The sequence below is a fragment of the Oculina patagonica genome, chromosome 9 (assembly GCF_052425735.1).
Source record: "Oculina patagonica isolate OP01 chromosome 9, crgOcupat, whole genome shotgun sequence".
NCBI classification, from domain to species: Eukaryota; Metazoa; Cnidaria; class Anthozoa; order Scleractinia; family Oculinidae; genus Oculina; species Oculina patagonica.
The window spans coordinates 16,566,201-16,586,514 of NC_135766.1; the positions used below are offsets into that span (position 1 = coordinate 16,566,201).

At 37.8% G+C, this 20,314-nt stretch overlaps 1 protein-coding gene across 1 annotated transcript; it reads right to left on the bottom strand.

Annotated features, from left to right (window-relative positions):
* Positions 1-1,914: 1,914 nt before the first annotated feature.
* Positions 1,915-20,039, bottom strand: LOC144664979 (uncharacterized). The gene is made up of 8 exons (XM_078526171.1): positions 20,029-20,039; positions 19,109-19,177; positions 12,260-12,459; positions 11,258-11,383; positions 8,309-8,884; positions 7,330-8,070; positions 6,077-6,451; positions 1,915-1,981 (listed from the first exon to the last, which is right to left on the bottom strand). Exons 1-7 carry the CDS (start codon positions 20,037-20,039, stop codon positions 6,081-6,083), a joined length of 2,094 nt encoding a protein of 697 aa, XP_078382297.1. The 3' UTR covers positions 1,915-1,981; positions 6,077-6,080.
* Between the last annotated feature and the right edge of the window lie 275 nt (positions 20,040-20,314).

Sequence of the window (20,314 nt, forward strand, 5' to 3'; positions counted from 1 at the left end):
TTCCCAAAGAAACGCACCCTAAGTGTTTGATTATAAAAACAACTCCATGAAATAAGATTTGTTATGCAAGATTGAAGATTATAGTTTGGAAATATCGAATTCATTGTTTAACCTTCATACACGGTTAGAGTAAGAAACTTCCGTTGCGTACTTGAGTAACAACAAAAATTATAATGAAAAATGAAGATGGAGGAGCATATCATCAAACAATCATAAATGTTTCTCAGCTTGCGTAGCTGTGGACGTGTTCCCACCAAGAACATAATTAACCGCTTTTGTACTTTACCAGCAAAAGGTGTGTGCTGCCTTGTACAAGACAAGGAAGGACACATCTTATTCCGTTAAGATACCGCTCGGTGGTGGACTACTTAAGGAAACATAAAAAATGTGAAAGTCTACTGTATTTACATTACGCATTATCGTGTCCGTGCTCCTAAACTCTACGAGCAACGGTCCATATTGAAAAAAAAAATGAAAACAAATCTGCAGTCTAAAACCTACAATTATACGTACTTTTAACCCTATTCAGACCGGGCTTTTTTCGACCTTCTCAGACCGGGGGGGCTTCGGAAGCCCCCCCTATGTAACTTCCAGAATATTGAAGCAATCACCATGAAACTTATAGGATGTATTGTACGTCCGAAACTCTTTCTTTTGGTATACGTCACGTGGGATGGTGACGTCACATCACGTGACAATTACATCATGATGTCAAAACAGCCGCCATCTTGGATCCGCCATCTTGGATTTCAAAATTCTTCCAAAATGCCAGAAAACCACCCAAAATCACTGCAAAGTACTCAAAATGAATAAAAATATGCTTTAAAACCGTAAATATGAAAAAATAATTCCATTTAAGTTGATTTTTGTTAACAGAAACACGCAAAATTACAAATTTGAGAAAACATGCCTGTCAAAATGTCGTTGCCATGGTGATGTCAAGTTCCTGACACATCATCCAACCCTTCCAAATTGTTGCCAGATAAATTTTAGGAAAACTCAGAAAGTTTGGCAGCGTTTGGTTAAATCTTAAAAAAGTTATAAAAGTTCAAAGTCAGCGCGGGCCTCAAAAGCCCCCCCCCCCCCCCCGGTCTGAATAGGGTTAAGCCAAAAATGAAGAAAAAATAAACTTTTAAATGGGCAACGAGCGCTGGTTGACTTACAAATATAATCACCTGTGCATTTCTTCTCCGCAAATGCTCAAACGCGAGCTCAAAAGAGGTTTTTAGTGCGGGGAGAATCCGCTGAATAGGGAGTGGGTGTAGTGCAGGCCAATGGATCTCTATTCGTTGCGCCTGCACTCACCAATCGGGTTTCCACAACGAACGCCCGATAGAGCCTCTGCGGAGGAAAGACTGTGCAGGATTGTACTGGATAAGGCACAGGCAGACTGGGGTTACTGCAGCCAAGCAATAAGGGTATCAAGGGACGGAGTGGCCTGGATATAGAATGTTGCGGCCTTGTGAAGATATATGATAGTGATTGAGATTATGATCCGGGAAGATTATCATATCACAAAAGCGATATGATATTTTAAGGAAAGATAAATATGAATAAATCTGGCTACACTAGCTTATCGTGTTCCTTTTCTAGCCTTTTACCAAAAAAATGAAGGGGAAGTTTCTGAATTTTGCTTTTCAGAATTCTCTACCTATCTTCTTTTAATACTCATCTAAAACTAGATTTACTAGATTTAGCTCAAAAGGAATTGAAGTGAATAACTTTTTACCCTCTACCCTTCGTGCCATACATAATGGCTACAATCGACTAATGATGAGACTAGTTGTTAATATAAACTGACTAAAAAAACTTGTTCTACTTTTATACTAAAGAAACCATATTACAAAAAGCCATTGTACATGTGTTTTTTTGTCTTCTGGTCTTTCTACGATGAAATTAATCCCATGCTCTGTTACCATGGATATGTGTTATTGCAATCTTCATTTTGAAGAGGCGGTGTCGGGCTGCCGTTGGCTGAGACCTGCCATAAAGAGTAACGGTAGTTTTTAAATATTTCAGTATTGTAGCAGCTCTCGTTAGCTCTTATTTTGATGAGGCATGTAAATATTTCATAATGGAATGGAGAGCCCTTTCTAACGAAGCAGGTGCTTAAATTGCACGTTTAATTTCAAGTTTAAGCCACAGATAGTCATATTAAAAATGTTTATTAAGACGGTTTCCGCTTAATATTCGGGCAAATAGAGATCATCAAATGGTAACGGTTTGAATACAGTAAGGAAAAACTAATCAAAACTTTCGCCCTCAAGCTGACCTTGCAAGAGAAAAATGAATTTGAAGTTATTTATACTTTAGCTAAAATGGGATTTTGGTGTCAGTTCAAAACAAAATAACATGCGATTTAAGAGGAGATTTGTAGAAGAATCCGACAACGTCCGGTAATGCTATGAAAAATTCTTCGCTTATCCTTTGCATGAAGGTAGTCCTTATTAAAACTAAAAACGTTATGTTGTTTTTTTCTTCAAATAGTTTTATTTTTCTGAGAAAAACGAAATTTTTTGATTTGACATCTAGACTCGTCTAGACTCGATTGAGAGGGTACAAATTGGGTTGAAAATTGACCATTTTCAATCGATTCGTATGTCAAAACCATCACGCGCAGAAAGAAATAAATACAACCGGTCTATTGCATGACTCTTCCTTGTCCAAATAAGCATAGTTTCAAGAGTTTTGGTTTAATCTAATTATTTTACGGTCAACAAAACCAGACTATTCTCACGCGAAATGAAAGTCGGTCGGTCAAAAGAATCGTCATTTTCACTATGTGCCTTATCTCAGAATTCCTTGAGATAAATATATTTCAACTGTAGAAGGATGATACTTTTAAAATATTTAAAGTTTTGTCTGGGTAAATGATTAAGCACTTGTCAAAAAATTATTCAAAATCGTACAAAAACGACACAAATCACGCAAGCTTTCGAATGCGTGACCAAAAGTATTACCACCGTATTTGTTCTTTAAATCAATTTAGTCGCAACACTAGCAATACCAAGGCATAAATCATAATAAATATGTTCACCTTTGCTTGATTATGATATCCTGTCCCATGCAATACGTTTTTTCCTGTCATTTCTTCAATGGCTGCCCGTTCAGTTCGCATGCCGCTTGTCGAATCCGTCTGCGACTGGTGAATTTGAAGCAACCACCGATACGAGTTTAACCAAATAGGTATCGTCATGATTAACAAGCCCTTTTTGTGTTACTTGATTAAGCCATATTTCAGGTTATAGCCGGCAAAGCGTTTTCGATAAGCCACTTTGCAGTGCCTGTTTGCCCCGTTATTATTCCAAGTGAAGTATAAATTTGCATACTTTCGAGACAAGCGTGACAGTTTTTTATACTTAGGGGGTGGGGTGAGGAAGGGTCTTAAATTTTTAGATGAATCAAATGTTTGAAAACGTTTGGGGATGAATTGTCACAAACTAATACCGTATTTTACATGGGGATGTAAAAGAATTTCACAACGTCAAACCTGACCCCACGGGAACAAGGATACCAGTTTTCTGGAATATGACATTTGATATTTCTCTTCCTACATCTCTATCTCCTTTAGAAGTCTTCCCTTTACTGTGATAAGCAATCTCGTGAGGAACTTTGCTTGTACTGGAACTTTTTCGCCATCCAATTCCAAGCTCGGATCGATGAAAGGGACAGATAGTAAAATCGCGTCGATTATACGAGCAAGGACTGCCAACTATCGTTTTAAAAGAACAAGAAACTTCTATGAGCCCGTATGAGACATCAAGTGCAGCGAGAACATGTGGAGTTTCCAACAGTTCACCAGACAACTGAAGGAAAAAGCACTTTACGGGGACTGTGTTGTGCCGGTTGCTCCACAAATGGTTCGTGAGAAAAAAGAAATCATTCAAACATCTATAATCGAGTTTAGTAAATTAAATTAGTCTCGTCTCCTAAAAGTAAACAACGTGAATTCTCGCACACACAAGGTCAATTATTTTACTTTGTTGTTTTGGAGAATAACGAAGTACATAACTGAATTATATGGTTTTTATGGAAGGAGCAACCAGCAATTAGTAGATTATAGACTACCACCAAACCGGAAACGTGAAGCAAACGACTTTTAGAAAGACTTTTTCCTGACAGCGGCTTTTTGTCAATACTTTTACGGTTTTTCTCTCTTTGATTTTGAGCGTAAGCAGAACTTATAAGTAAAGTAAATCACGTAGCAAATACGAGTTTGTGACAATTCATCCCCAAACGTTTTCAAACCATTGATTCATCTAAAAATTTAAGACCCTTCCTCACCCCACCCCGGCCCCTAAGTATAAAAAACTGTCACGCTTGTCTCGAAAGTATGCAAATTTATACTTCACTTGGAATAATAACGGAGCCAACAGGCACTGCAAAGTGGCTTATCGAAAACACTTTGCCGGCTATAACCTGAAATATGGTTTAATCAAGTAACACAAAAAGGGCTTGTTAATCATGACGATACATATTTGGTTAAACTCGTATCGGTGGTTGCTTCAAATTCACCAGTCGCAGACGGATTCGACAAGCGGCATGCGAACTGAACGGGCAGCCATTGAAGAAATGACAGGAAAAAACGTATTGCATGGGACAGGATATCATAATCAAGCAAAGGTGAACATATTTATTATGATTTATGCCTTGGTATTGCTAGTGTTGCGACTAAATTGATTTAAAGAACAAATACGGTGGTAATACTTTTGGTCACGCATTCGAAAGCTTGCGTGATTTGTGTCGTTTTTGTACGATTTTGAATAATTTTTTGACAAGTGCTTAATCATTTACCCAGACAAAACTTTAAATATTTTAAAAGTATCATCCTTCTACAGTTGAAATATATTTATCTCAAGGAATTCTGAGATAAGGCACATAGTGAAAATGACGATTCTTTTGACCGACCGACTTTCATTTCGCGTGAGAATAGTCTGGTTTTGTTTACCGTAAAATAATTAGATTTAACCAAAACTCTTGAAACTATGCTTATTTGGACAAGGAAGAGTCATGCAATAGACCGGTTGTATTTATTTCTTTCTGCGCGTGATGGTTTTGACATACGAATCGATTGAAAATGGTCAATTTTCAACCCAATTTGTACCCTCTCAATCGAGTCTAGACGAGTCTAGATGTCAAATCGAAAATTTCGTTTTTCTCAGAAAAATAAAACTATTTGAAGAAAAAAACAACATAACGTTTTTAGTTTTAATAAGGACTACCTTCATGCAGAAGATGAGCGAAATCCCTGTATTTTAAGAATTGCCGCAAAAAACAATTTTTGTTCGATTCTTCTACAAACTTGCTCTTAAGCTATTTTAAGAGGCTAGGTTTGACATAAGCTTCATCGAGAATGCATTACAATTTAATCGTGGGGTCACTTAGAGGAGGAATTACAGTAAAAAGTTTCAAACAGAATACAAAATGATACCTTGCTATGCAGTAGAATTTTAGAAATTAGTTTTTGAAATTAATGTTCGAGGTTTTAGCCGAGTTCGTCCTAATTAATTAATGTTCCATACTTCGGGAAGGCTTTCACAATTTTGGGCCGTGCTGGCATTTTAATCTCGTTTCCTATGTTAAAAACAAAACATAGAGCTTAGATGGTTTGAGTTCCATACCACTGCGAAATTGTAAAGCTTAGAGGTATTTGGTTTCTTTATTTTCTTGAAGAAAAGTTGAAGAATTTGTGCCCAGCATGTATGAAATTCACATTTGTCCTCGAATCACGTTTTAGTCTACTGCTTTTTACACACTGTATACGCTTTCGCTAGATTTGTTTTAATTTTCGGAAAATGGCAATTCAATAATTGCACTTTAATAGTTGCTAAATATTGCTAAGAAAAACATTGCTAAAAGTAATAGCCGTTAATAATAATCCTTTCATACAGTACAAACGAATTTTGCTCAGAGAACTGTATAAACATCTATATGAACTTACATTATAGTTTTAAAACATTTATTAGATAATTAATATTGTTAATTCTACGTTTTCTAGTGGTTGGCATCATCATCATCATCATCATCATCATTTCAAATCAGTGGGAATTAGTTCATCTGTATACCAGCTACTTACAACCTTAACGCTTATTGACGTCAGAGACTGTCAAAAGCGAAAAAACCTCTGTTTGCGATCCTTGATTGCACTTGTTGCTGTTCTTGGCGACTTGACGAACATCATCCTTCACTTCCATTGTGCCATCATCGCCTTGTTCGCCTTCTTCAAGGGTGACATCAATAGCCCCGCTGTCTTGCACAGCGGCTTGAAGTGTGACCATCTCGAACTCTCCGCTTTGTAACTGCGTTTTAAGGACGTTCGTTTCTGTCAAACCACGAACATCTCCCTGCAAACTATTTATAGGGAGAAACAAAGCCAGACAGCAAGTAAAAGACCAGTGCGGATTTTTGCGCCACTCCTGGAGGTAACCCTTTAAGTGCAAAACATACTGGACTGAAAGAAAACAAAACATACATAAACAAAGCCAGACAGAATAAAATAGAATAAAATGAAAAAAAACCCGGGAGGTTGTGCATTGTGCTTGTGTTGAACGAAACTGCTACCATTTCCCTTCTTAACCTTTCTTTTGGGCTACTCTAAGATCGGTTTTAACCTGTTGCTTTAATGCACTGTAAATCGCTTTTAATGTTATCATTTCTTCTTAAATTTCCACTCACAATTCATGCAAAACGTTGGTATCTCGAAGAGATCTTTGATAAAAGGATAGGTGCACTTGCCCACGAAGTCATCAAGGATTTACATATTTTTCTTGGTGTTTTTTATTTACGTGTAAATTTATTCGCAAACCATGTACCAAACTATGGCAAATATGTATGCATTCAAGCGAGCACTAGTAGGGTAAATTGTTCACGTGCTTTCTATCGTTAATTTGAAGTTCTTGTATTTTTAACCTCTGAGAATTATGCAAATCAGTTATTCGCCTCAGGCTCAGTGAATATTGGCGAACACTTCCATCGACTTCGTCTTCGGCAATATCCGCATAGATTCAATCCGCCTTCGGCGAATAATAATTGTTAAATATATTCCAAGCTGGCCAATCAAACCGTTTTTGTCATAGTCCATTCGTGTATATCTTATGCATTTATGGCAATGACTTCCGCAGAAAAGTACGTTTTGCAATTATTCCAAGGTTTTCGAATTGGAAAAGATAGAGCGCAAAACTATATAGCGATAACTTGTAACGTATAGTCACTTTTCCAGGAACCCTTATGAGGCATGGCAATGAATACGGCCTGCCCGCTTTCCCACCAATTATAGTTCATTAGCACAATTTCACCAAACTCGTATGAACCATAACTGTAGAATCTTACCTACAAGTAGGCCTATCACCAAAGAATTTGCTGCGAACACCAACATTTTGAATACAAGGGCGTCTGTATCTGTCTCATTCCAGGATGTAATATTCTCTGCGGGAATCCTACTGACCACACCAATAACCAGGTTGACAACGGTAACGGCAAGGGATGTCGTCATCAATCTATTCTCGGTCTCATCTTGCAAAGGTTTGACCCAAGCGAAAACTATCCCATACATCCCGGCGATGACCAATGCTAAGCCAATGTAGGACCTGCTCTCTTGTCCTACAAGAGTAAGACCAGATGTCAGGATTACTTTACGAGTCATTTCAACCAGTTCCCAATACCACGAACGGGTTTTGTAGTTTTCGAAGAGAAAACGCAATCCAGAGGTCATTCCTTTGTTAGACGCGAGATTCTGGGATTTCTGTGCTTCTTTCCTGGTTAGCCGTGTTTTCCAAAGGGCAATGAATGAGGCAGCAGGAAGGGCAAAAACATAAGCGGTAGAAATGTATGCCACGACGAGGAAGTGATGATACTTTTGTCCTTGACATGGTACGCTGTAATCTGCTTTCAAGTACTTGGAACAAAGTTCTTCCTCATCGTCTCGGCAAAGTTTCCTGCAAGCAGGTGGCAGGACAATGGCTGTCTTGGAACACGTGCTGAGGTACGTTACGTACAAGACGAAAAACAAGTTCTTTGACACAATATCCTTGAATCTCAAGATTCTTTCTGTCTTTTTTTTCTTCCTCAAGGCTGCAATTTCTTAAAATGATCATTCTGGTCACTCCATAAGCGATGCAGGAAAAGAAAATGGCAGCAGCATTCATTGTCATCGTTACAAACAAGCTTCCAAAGGCATCCAAGTGTAATCCAGGAAAAAGGCACTGGACAGGAGTTATCTGCATTAAATTCAACTGGAGAAATCCAGAATACTTGGCGATAGTTTGAAGGGAGCCTGGCCACTTAATGTAGGAAAACACCTCCAGCAAACCATACGTGACTTGATAAAAGCCAATCACGATCTTAATCTTTGAAAAAAACGTATCCATCAGAAAGCTTTCTTCGTTTTTCTTAGCTCTCCTTCGGCTTGTCCACACCGAAACAGCAATAATAATCAACACAATGGCCAGAATAATCGACAGCTGAGTCACAATCCACCTCTTTAAAGGGCATCTTGTGCAAATATTGAACTGCTTATAATATCCTGAGCTGCAAATACTGCAGAGTGGACCCTGGTAGCCAGTCTCACACGGGGAATCTAGACCACCCTTACACGACTCTTCTTCTGGGCACTTATAAGGCTTTGGTATCGGATAAGGATATTCTACATGAAAAACATCAAAAGCTGGTGAAGATGCTAAAAGATTATTAATGAAGACGTTGTAGCGATCTTTGTGTGTGTTATTTCGCCATTCCCACCAATAACCAGACTTCAATGTAGCATAATCATTTTGGCATTTCAGTCCACCTTGGCCGCATTTGAAACATCCTTTGAACATGTGTGTTCGATATTGTCCCTTCAAACACTTACATGCACGAGTTCCCGCAAAGAAGTCAGTTTCAGTCCCTGTTGAAGATTAAAAAAAACATTAAATACGATTTTTGGAGGACACCGCGTCTGAAGTTGTAAATAATGATTAATTCTACATGAAGTTATAAAGACATAACAACTGAAAGAAAGTTGGGTTCGATTCAAAATATTTCTGTGGCATGTTTGAGCCAAAAAAATATTGCATCATCAAGGTCACGAAAAGCAAAATACAGGTATATTTGATGTGGTGTAAAACAATTGATTCACATGATCTAGAGGCGAATTTTTACAACAGCTAGCTTATACACATTTGTATTTTTTAACAAGTAGCAGGCGTTCCTCAGCTCATTTTTTAGAAGTTAAAAGCATGTTATGACCACTATATTTCGGTAATTTCTTGACATTCTCTGTCTTTGTTATTCTTTGAACGCACGATTTTGGAGTTAAAATATTAAAAATATCTTTGTTTACTGCTTTAAATTTCGCTGAAATCTCAGCCTCGTCAGGCATGTTCCGCCATCTTGGATTCTAAACGTTTTATGACCACTATATTACAATATGGAATAAAGGCTGGAAATGACCTTGATGTGGAGATAACGTTTCAAACGTGGGACCTACATAGACAGTTGATAGCTATAGGCTATAAAGTGAGAAAGTGTTACTCTTTACAGGCCAAAACATGCAAACCCCCTACGCATTTTCCATTTTTAAAAAGTTATGACCGTTTGTATCATTTAAGGTGGCCCGCGGGTATTTATGAGGCTGACAGTTCCCTTTTTTAAGCGCGTTTTAAAACGGGAAAACGTGAAGCGATTGCTTAGATTTTTGAGAATCTGAAAAAATAATGCTTAAATTATATAAAATGATAAATTTTATGGCGATCAAACGCGATTTGTTAAAGTTATGAGCGATTTTTTGGAAGCCTTCGTTTTTAATAAAATGCGATTATTTTGAAAATGCCACGGTGAATTTTTCTGTAATTACCCCGAAACGCTGCCAAACAGTTGAAGTTTACTCACAACAACTTACAGGAAAATCCACTCCGTAGATTTCCTGAACGAGCGACATCTTTATTTTGCTTTTAAAAACTGTTGTGTTATGCGTCTGACTTGACCGTCGCATAAATTTGATACTTATACTAACCCAGTACCAGCCAGTTTTGAGTCTGATGTCACCTTAATCTTGTGTGTAAAAGTTAAAAAGATCGTGTATATACATCAAATGTTAGCAGTCAATAAAGATGGATGGTTTTCAGTCGAATTTTTGAAAATATCAAACAAATGACGTTATTTAGAATTGCGGAAAATTTGTCGATTTGTTTTTCATTTTTTTAAAGCTGCAGCTAGAACAGGATATTGCAAAGATTTGTGCCGAGTTTCAGCGTGTTCCTATCATACGGTTTGAAGAATTTCGGTCGGAAAGTAAGGTACATTTACTTTCCAAGATTTGGTCGCTTTGTAAACCCCGCATTTCGAATAAAATTATACTGTTGTTTTCGAAGAGAGGCGTTGCTTTCAAATTCTGCACGATCTTCTGCCACTTGGAAATAACACAGCCTGAAATAGTTACTACTAAAATGACAAATACCGTTCCTGCACATGTATTTCCTGACGGTAAAAAAAATTATGATACATTAGAATTACTTTGAAACATGTGATTGGTCGAGAGCATTCAGTCAATATACAGTAGCATGTGAACTTGACATGATAACCCAATATCTGCAGCAGATATTGGGTTATCATGTCGAGTTCAAAGTCCGCCTAGTTTCCAAGCCCCTCGTCCGTGTAGTGCTGTCAAACTTTTGAAAATATGGCTGAGCGATTCGCCTTCGTTTCCGAAGAGGAATTGAAAGTTTTGATCGAGAATAAAGATTCTAAAAACACCAAGAGAACAACAAAAACAAGTGTAAAAATTCTGAATGATTATTTAAGGGAGAAGAACCTGGAGGAACCATAAGAGAAAACCACTTTGGCCAATGTTCTGACGAAGTTTTACGATGTGATGACAAATTGTTTGAAAACGTATAATAAAACAATTATTGAATTCGGTTTTCGCATGATATTGTGAATTATCAAAACCGAGGTCTGTGTTATCTGCCGAAGCCGAAGGCTGAGGCAGATAACACAGACCTCGGTTTTGATAATTCACGATATCATGCTCACCCTCATCCAATAATTGCCTTTTGGCAGAACCCAACATAATCCGTGATTAATAATACGTACAGTGATTGATAATCAAGTTTCTTAAAATAACACTTTCTCTACTAGTTTCAATTTAAACCAACACTTTTTATCGCCTTTTGAATTCGCCATCTTGGTGGATTGATTAGTTTCTCGTAATTTGTTAAGATTGTTTATTCCCAAATAGAGCTTCAAACCATTCGTAAGGCCCAATAAGCGTACTATTTACCTAGAGGACACGATTTGCAATCCTGTATTTGTTTTCCTGGCGTTTTCTCATAGACAACAAAAGAACCGTTTGGACATCTCTTGCAGATTTTTCCCACGAAACCAACGGTGTCTGAGTAAAAGCCTCCTGAAAATAGCAGAATAAAGAATTTACGTTATAGAAGAAGTATGTGTAGACTGGTTGATTGTAATTTTTTTTGATCGTATAGACTTTATGATAATAAAATAAGGTCGGTCTCATTCATTCTTTGATTTTACTAAACTATATCCTGTGGTACCTGCATTTTCCTAAGTTAGCCAAAACAGGTTTTAACATAAATTTAGGCCCTTTAGGTTCTTAATTAACAGAACGAGCCCGAGTTTTCTATGAGCGAATAGTCAACCATCTAACGAGGCGCAGCCGAGTTGACTATCGCTCTTAGAAAACGAGGGCAAGTAGTCTAATTGTTTTAGTAGATACTTTTAAAGAACTGCAGTCCAAAAACCTACAATTTTACGTACTTATAAGCCAAAAACGAAAAACAGTGCGAGAACCAATCAGATTCGCGGATTTTCAATAGAACACGGCTGAGTTTCTAGACTATGAGAAATTATGCTTATTGATATGGACAAGAGTAGCCGCGAAAAATCTTCACAGTGCAAATGACAGCTAAGCTCTTTTCCAGACGATTTTATAGAATGACTTTGGCATGGCTATTAGTTTTTTATATTGTTACTCGTAATGTGAGCGTCCCTGCGTCAATAGTCTTACCACGCCAGTGTTTAATTCCGTGAAACAGGACAAGCCTTGCTTATTGTTGTATCAAATGTCGCAAATGCATTGTAATCTAAATAGGTAATCGTTAAAAAGGTTAAGGGGTAGAATTTAAAAATATATTTCGGAAGTCTATAAAGTCATCGCCAACAAACCATGATTGAAACGAAATGCACTCCCGTCAATGCCTTTTATTTTTCCTGTTTTTGACGTTTCACAATCAAACGGAACGAAAGAGATAAAACATACCCGGAGGGCATGTTTGACATCCCGTCTTTCCTGAAGTTGAAGGATCCGTAAATGTTCCCAAGGGACATGGTATATATGTGTATGGACTGCCAGATCTTCTTCGGAATCCCGAAGCCAAGAGAACGGAAATAAAGACGCGTTCATAAGGACCGAAGTCTTTAATAATGTAGGTTCCTCCTGAATCTGAACTATCTGCATTCCTAAAAGAAAGCAGTTCTTTTAGTTTACAAAAGGAGTAAAAGTAACGAATCCCTTTTTTTTTCAATTTTAGGAAAAATTGAAGGTTTCCTAAAAAAAAGTATTGATAACAGACTTTAATACACATGCAAAAAGGGGTGTACGACACGATTACCTTAAAGTAGCCTTCACTTTAGGGATTTCTTTTATCATGCTAGTCAAGGATATCCTTATACAATCTACGCAATATTTTTTTGCGCGCGCGATTGCTATAAATATGTCACGTGATGTAGCCAAAACCGAAAAATATATTTGGGTTATTGACCAAGTTTGTTCGGTCAAGATGGCAGGATATTGTCCAAGTTCTTTTTTGCGTGGTTATGGACCGAGACGAAGTCGAGGTCCATAATCACTCATAAAAAGAACGAGGCCAATACCCTGCCTTCTTGACCGAACAAACTTGGCCAATAAAGGATTTATTATATGACTTTTTTCGAGTACTGAAAAGGAAGCCAGTTGCATGCACATTCAATGGACATTTAACGAGTGACTGTCAAATTCTTGAATGAGTCGAGACGAAGTAACACGATGCGAGTGTTTGGGACTAACAAATTCACGGGAGAAGCTTGAACTTTCCTACATCATTGATTTAAATGTTCGACCCGACCTTATTCGACGTGAGCGTTGGAGGCTTCGGTGAAAAGATGTTTTAAAAGCTTACAGTGCCTGGTTTACCGTGCCGTCCTCTTTCTTCCATCACGATTTACACAAACGACAAGTTTGCCGAATTCTTTATTCTTCAGGTATGTCACTGACATTTCTTGCCTTTTCGCCGAACAAAACCGATATCATGGCTTCAAGTCGCTTTGCGTTTTAATTTTTGTATTAGCTGGTTTTGTGGCAAATAAAATTCAGGAAACTCGTTAACATTTGTTGTTTAATTAGTTTGTTCTCGTTCGCTTCAAGACCTATTAATAGAAACATTTAAAGAAATATTTCTTTGTTATCGGACTCCCTTTCGCTAGAAACAGACAGAAAATATTTGTTTTGTTTCGGAAAATGGTTTCATAGCTCAAGTTTATGACGGAAAAGCTTTTTGTAGTAGCGTCGACGGAACTGAAAAATTTTGTTCGCTTGCGGAAACACAGTGGGCGATCCCGAGCGGTCAAGATGGCTTCATCTTGGCCGCTCGGGTAGCCAATCAGAGCACGGGATTCGATTCATCTTGACCGCTCACGAAGCTAGTCATATAATAAAAGATATTATTAAACATTTTTCGCGCGCGAAACACGTCGCGAAACGCAGCCAAAACTGGGGAATATTTAGCAAATAAACCCCTTCTTTTATTTAAAGTGCTACTGTGATCAAATTTTCACCTCTTGATATTTTAGTCGTTTTATGAAGATTTTAACCCTATATTCAGACCGGGGGGGGGGGGGCCTTTTTAGGCGCGCGCTGACTTTGAACTTTTATAACTTTTTTAAGATTTAACCAAACGCTGCCAAACTTTCAGAGTTTTCCTAAAATTTATCTGGCAACAATTTAGTAGGATTGGATGATGTGTCAGGAACTTGTCATCACCATGGCAACGGAATTTTGACAAGCATGTTTCCCAAATTTGTAATTTTGCGTGTTTCTGTTAATAAATATCAACTTAAATGAGATTATTTTTACATTTTTGCGGGTTTAAAGCACATTTTAATTCATTTTGAGTACTTTGCAGTGATTTTCGGTGGTTTCTGGCATTTTGGAAAAATTTTGAAATCCAAGATGGCGAAACCAAGATGGCGGCTGTTTTTACATCATGATGTAATTGTCACGTGATGTGACGTCACCATCCCACGTGACGTATACCAAAAGAAAGAGTTTCAGACGTACAATACATCCTATAAGTTTCATGGTGATTGCTTAAATATTCTGAAAGTTACATAGGGGGGGGGGGAAGCTCCCCCCGGTCTGAGAAGGTCCAAAAATGTCCGGTCTGAATAGGGTTAACGAAAGATTCAAAATGGCGTTTTCCGTTTTCAAATATCTATTTTAGTTCCGGAGATATTCAAGCTTTAAAAAAATCGCAAAATATGCAAATTAGGAGACTGATGACGTCATCTACTCAACTCAATTTTATGTTAAGTACAAAAATTGAATTATCTCAGTCATTTTTTTTTTTGCAGAGACCAATGAAACTTGGCAGACTAATAGTTCTACAGAAAACACACTTTCAGTTGGAATAGAATTACGTTACCATGGTAATCCACTCTTTTCCAGTCCCCTGCAATTTATTTTTAATTTTTTTTTTTTTTTTTTAGTTCGGAAAAATGTAACCCAGCCAAGACGACTGCCAAATTCTTTCATATGCTTGCCAAATCACCCATGTAAAGCATCATTGGCAAATATCAAAAAAGAATGCTAGAATCTGCCAGAAAAGCTTTTAGCATCCAGGGGATGTGGAACCTAGTATGTCACCATGGTAACCAAATTGTTAATTTCAAATTGTGAAACACAACTCCCAGAAGGTTACTGCAAAAAATCAGAGACTTGTGATAAGAATTGGCTTAGATATATCACTTTCTTCATATTTGATGATAATTTGGTTGAGCTTTTAAAATGATTTTTCTATTGCGCTGTTCAAAAAACCGGTAAGAAAACGTGTCAACAGTCTTGGAGGAAAATCTAATCATTTCACTTGTCCTTGGGTGGACTGAAAAAGAAATAACAGCCATGGAACACAGAATTTGCAAAGTTTGGAGCAGAAGGATTCACATTGAAAGTGGATTGCTGATGATGAACTTGACTTTGTACTTGAATAGCGGCGTAAGAAGTGGCTGAAAACGATGGAGTAGTTTGAAGAGAAAAAGCTGGATGGACAGGTTGGACTAAGTTCTGCTGTGTTATAAATCGGCTGACGATCACGGATGATTCAAACTGTTGCTCGATGGTTGGTCGTGCATTGTAAGCCTCGATGGATTTGTCACTGGCGTGGCCCGTTACGCTCTTCACTCGGCAATTTTCTAAACCGGCATCTTTAATTACGAATGCAGTGGGGAGTGTAGACTTGTGCAAAACCAGCTTTCTTGCACATGTCTGTAAGCAGATTTTCCAGCTTGTGTTTTCCTATCGGCACGTTACAAAACCAGATCTAATGAGACGCACAAAAAAAGCTCGCATTGTGGTTCTTTTGCTTTTGCCACAGGGCATCGCATTTTGGCTCCCTTTTCGCCAAATACTTTTTGAGGCAAGTCACAGGACAACGGGGATTACCTGGCCACGCCATCATCACAGACTGAGTCTCGTCTTCGTTGTCGTTGATACCACCAGGATGATTTTTCGTTGCTCTCTCGCTCAGGACGAAGTACTTTAGCCCACCAGTTGTTGTATTCAGTTGTTAGTCACCCGGTTTCATCGCGCGTTGATTCTCACGGCCTCTCTTGCCAAAGTAAAGAACTGTATAAAACCATGCTGCATTAATTAGACTCTCTGGACTATCCAGGCCGAGTTGGTTGGCGGCGTAAAGAGCTCAAAGGTCCTCGTTGGAAATTGGGCGCTTGTGCTTTGTGGATGAAATCAACCCCTGTCGCGGGAGATCTTTCAGAGAGAGAGCTTCTATTGCCGGTTTGAATGCCGTATCTTGAATACTAGAATATAAAAAGGCTTTCTTTGAGGGGAACCAGAAAGAAATCTGTCGAGCCCAGAACGAATTGCTTTCATGGTGTTGCGAGTGTCCGGTTTTCTTTCAACATTTCAGGCATCCACGTAAAAACGTTTCAACATGGCCGATAATTCTGCAGGTTCCATTCGGTCGAGAGTGGTTGGAATTTCTCTATCTTCTTACTATGCTAAAAGTTGGACGAGAAAGATTTTTTTTAGTAAGTACACTTTGTTGTAATTCAGTCCTGTTGCTTACACTACGACAATTTAGAATAACTCAATTTAAGTTCGCGTTGACTCGTTTATTTTTTCTTACCTTCAAATACGTTAACAGAATGTTTTGTTGATATTTTTGTATTTTCCGGAACAGCATTTGTAACTAGTTCTTTAATTTCACCGTCACTGGATTCTCCAAAACGTGTACTTTGTTTTTCTTCCATAGGAAATTAAAGAATGAAAACCCTTTGAACCTCTTTCTTTGTTCTCTCGTCACTGAAAAATCGGACGACAAATATCAAATCGGACGGGGCGTATTGCCTGATACCCGTCCTCCGTTTTGTACCACGTGAAGCGTTTTGTCCAATGAGCACGCACGGAAATTAATCAGCTGGTTTTAACAGATAACATCCTCCAAGTGATGTTTCCGAGTGTTTGAATTTTGCGATTTACGTTCGCATGTTAAGTTTACAGTCCAAGTAGACTGTAGAATTGAATAGGCCTGAACATTTTCAGCAGACTAGCATCATTCTTGAACACCGACAGAATAACTTTAAGGTTAAAACCTTCGAGAAAAGGTCTCCCAAAATAACGGCCTTGCGCAAAAATATTTGAAGGACGGTTTAAGTATATGTCAATTAAAAGTATTAATATTCCTGTCGCCGCTCACAAAGCAGTAGAATAGACAGTTGCAGTTTAGGCACGCTGCCATAGTTCTCAAAGGGAATGCAACTCTTAGTCTGTATGCTGATAAAAAAGTAAAAATGTTTCCCGTTTAAATTCTCATTGGTTCGTATGACTATAAGTTCAGCAATTTGTTTAATTCATACCCCCACCGTGGTACAAGGAGGGGATGTGGATGGACCCACCCCTCCTTAAGGTTTCATTGTATTAATGCACAAAAAAATAATTTTGCTTTGAGTAGAAAGCCCTCAGCTCACACTACAAGATGACATAATTTTTGTCGATTGTAACGTCATTAGATCCACCACCTTGGTTTTTACATTTTTTTTTTAGAAAGTAAAAAAGAACGAAAGTGACACGAATTCAAGCTAGGATGCTTATGGAGTGTGTACATATCGTATAATTTTGTTTTAAAAATCAGGAAAAATATAGAAAAATGTCAAAAATGACGATTTTTGACCAGACCTACTTGTACTTAAGACGTTGTCATGGCAACGTCAAAAATCATGGACACAGCTGACAAATAAAAATTCTGCAAAGGGATAACAGCTACTGAAAGATTCAGCATCAAAGAGTAAACCCCCTTTTCAAAATTACGAAGAAACATTAAGCGATTGAGGGGTACGACTGAGTGTAAAGACTTAACTGACTTTGATGGACATTAGGTGCCTGGAATTGTTTGGAAGTTGCAGGGGAGGGGAGAGCAGACTGGCATGTGCCTTTTTCCTCGCAGCGGCGCATGGATACGGTGCCAATCAACCTTATGCTAAAGGTCGGGACACACTAGGCGACAAGTCGCTGCGACAGTTCTCTGCGACAAGTCGCACGGTGTGTATTACTTCAAAACAAGTCGCTGCGACTGGGCGCTTGTTCGTTGTACACACAGCGAATATTAAAGACTGGCAACGTGACTAGTTTTCCAGTATAATATGATGCGTACGTAAGCGGAACCCAATTCAGTGCAGATACTTCGCAATTAACTACGTCATTTCCTTGTGCGCAAGGTTTGTTCTTAAAATAGCCCACTCGCGAATCTTATAGTATGCACCCTAATGCTCGATGTAGACTTTTAGTAATAAGAACTTCTGTTTCTACTAAATTTTAAATACTGACAGGTAAATTTTGCAATTCTCGTATTTAATGGTTGTTGCAGTTCGATTCTTTATTATCCTGAAAAAAAGGGTTAACGAAATTTTATTAATAAGGAACGGGTTTCTCTTTACTTGTTAAGAATGCATCTCTTAACAACAAACCGAATGGACTGGTCAACGTGTTGTGCAATGCAGTACGGAAACTCACTTTTGTACCCTGTTTGTCTAAAATATACATGAAACGCCTTGATTGGTAATAAAAGCCTTGAAAAATGGTGCCATCCATCAATAAAATAAATTGGGTACATTACAGTTGAGCTCGCGGATCCGGGCCAGCGGCGAAAAATGACTGGAAATTTAGTATCTTCAGTTTTGTCTGTAGTAAATATCTATCAAAATAAATGGGTATATAGCACAAATATATTACGTATTAAAAAAATCATCACGTTGTCATCGATAAATGTCTGTGATTTATTAGAAGATAGATGCATACATGGCGTGACTGTTTAGTGGAGACTTCCGGAAAAAACCGAAGGTTTAAAAAATTTGTAATTATGTGAAACGTGACAAAAAAAATCATTCCATTCCAATCATAGGAAGTTTACCTTATGTAAACTTTTTCTCGAATATTGCACATGTCAAGTCATAACCTGTTAGTGTAACCTGAACAATTTTACTCAAGAAAGAATTCAATTTGTTTTTACGCGCGAACACAAATGAAATTAAGAATATCGTTGCCTTTTGAGCTGGTCATTATCCTCATCATCATCATCTTTATCATCATCATCATCATCATCTTTATCATCATCATCATCATCATCATCATCATCATCATCATCCTCATACTCCTTATCATCATTATCATCATCATTACCATCATCATCATCATCATCATCATCATTACCATCATCATCATCATCATCATCATCATCCTCATCATCATCATTATTATCATCATTGTTGTTATCAGTCGGGGTCCTCCATTGGGCAGCTATGAACTGCACTGTCTATCAATCTATTCGAAAAAGTAACATACATTTCAAGATTCTCACTAAGCCTTAATGCCTCCGGCTCAATTGTCTCTATGGGATTATTCGACAACATTCTAGAAAGATAGGAGAAAAACAGAAAATAACAATAATAAGAGAACAACAATAACAATAATAATAATAATAATAATAATAATAATAATAATCTTTATTGAGTACTTTTCATACAAACTTGAATCTCAGGTGTATCTGGCTAAAAAGAGAGAGAATATACAAAATTTGTCTTTCTACAAGTTTTGAACGCTCTTCAAGGCTACACTGTATTTAACGTGCTCGATAAAAATGCCTAAAACTGCACAAAATTGAGATGAAAATATATGTATCAAAGTATAAAAATTGGAATCATAGAAACTGCTCCTTAGTCGGTCTTTAAAATTCTAGGTAGGCAACATAGACAACTTTTAAGTTGTATAATTAAAATTATTTTTATTATCTTTTACTTATACTAGTTCCCATTGTTTTTATAATGTACTATTTTAATTATTGCCATGCGCTTTTTACATGAGCCTCTGGCTCGGATAGAGAGGGCAACTTAATCCCGCTCCATGAGATTAATAAATTGATTGATTAATGTATTGATTGATTGATTGATTGATTGATCGATTGATCGATCGATCGATCGATCAATTGATTGATTGATTGATTAATTGATTGATTGGGTTCTCCCCAGTATATTGCTGGAGCTTTTTGTTGTTGTCTTGTTCTTCGATTACGATTTTGTGTTTGTACACAAATTTCAGAAGTTCAATGTCAAAATTATATGCGAAATCTGGATTCTCAACGTCCTCGGTCTTGTCTGGGTCAGAAGCTGCTCCCTTGCTTTTCTCAGTCTCAGCTCTGAATTTAATCGTCGCTATCATCAGAAACATCGAAGATAATGTGATGAATTTCTCCGAGACTTGTGTACCTGGCTGCCATCTTTAAATTTCAGTGTTATAAAATTCGAAAGTCGGTTTGAAATAGTCGGAAAAAGCACGATAAAATGTCGCAGAATCGCTTCAAATCGCCGCCATATTGAAGCACGTTGCTTATGGATTAATTTGAGGGGACCTGGGAACTAATAGGACCTTATTGGGACCTTCTTGGGGCAAACCGTACACCATATTTGGAAGCGCGCTCATATGCGCACTTCGGCGTGAAATAACCAATTACCGTATGTTCTCGATTAAACGCCGGGTCTCCGAAATGGAGTT

Bases quoted from the DNA above. Each gene is read 5' to 3' on its own strand.
- LOC144664979 (XM_078526171.1), bottom strand. The intron at 12,460-19,108 runs GTATGTTACTTT...GCTTTCTTTTAG, and splicing joins CTTAGTGAGAATCTTGAAAT to GAATGCAGATAGTTCAGATT. The intron at 6,452-7,329 runs GTAAGATTCTAC...GTTTTCTTTCAG, and splicing joins GGTGATAGGCCTACTTGTAG to TCCAGTATGTTTTGCACTTA.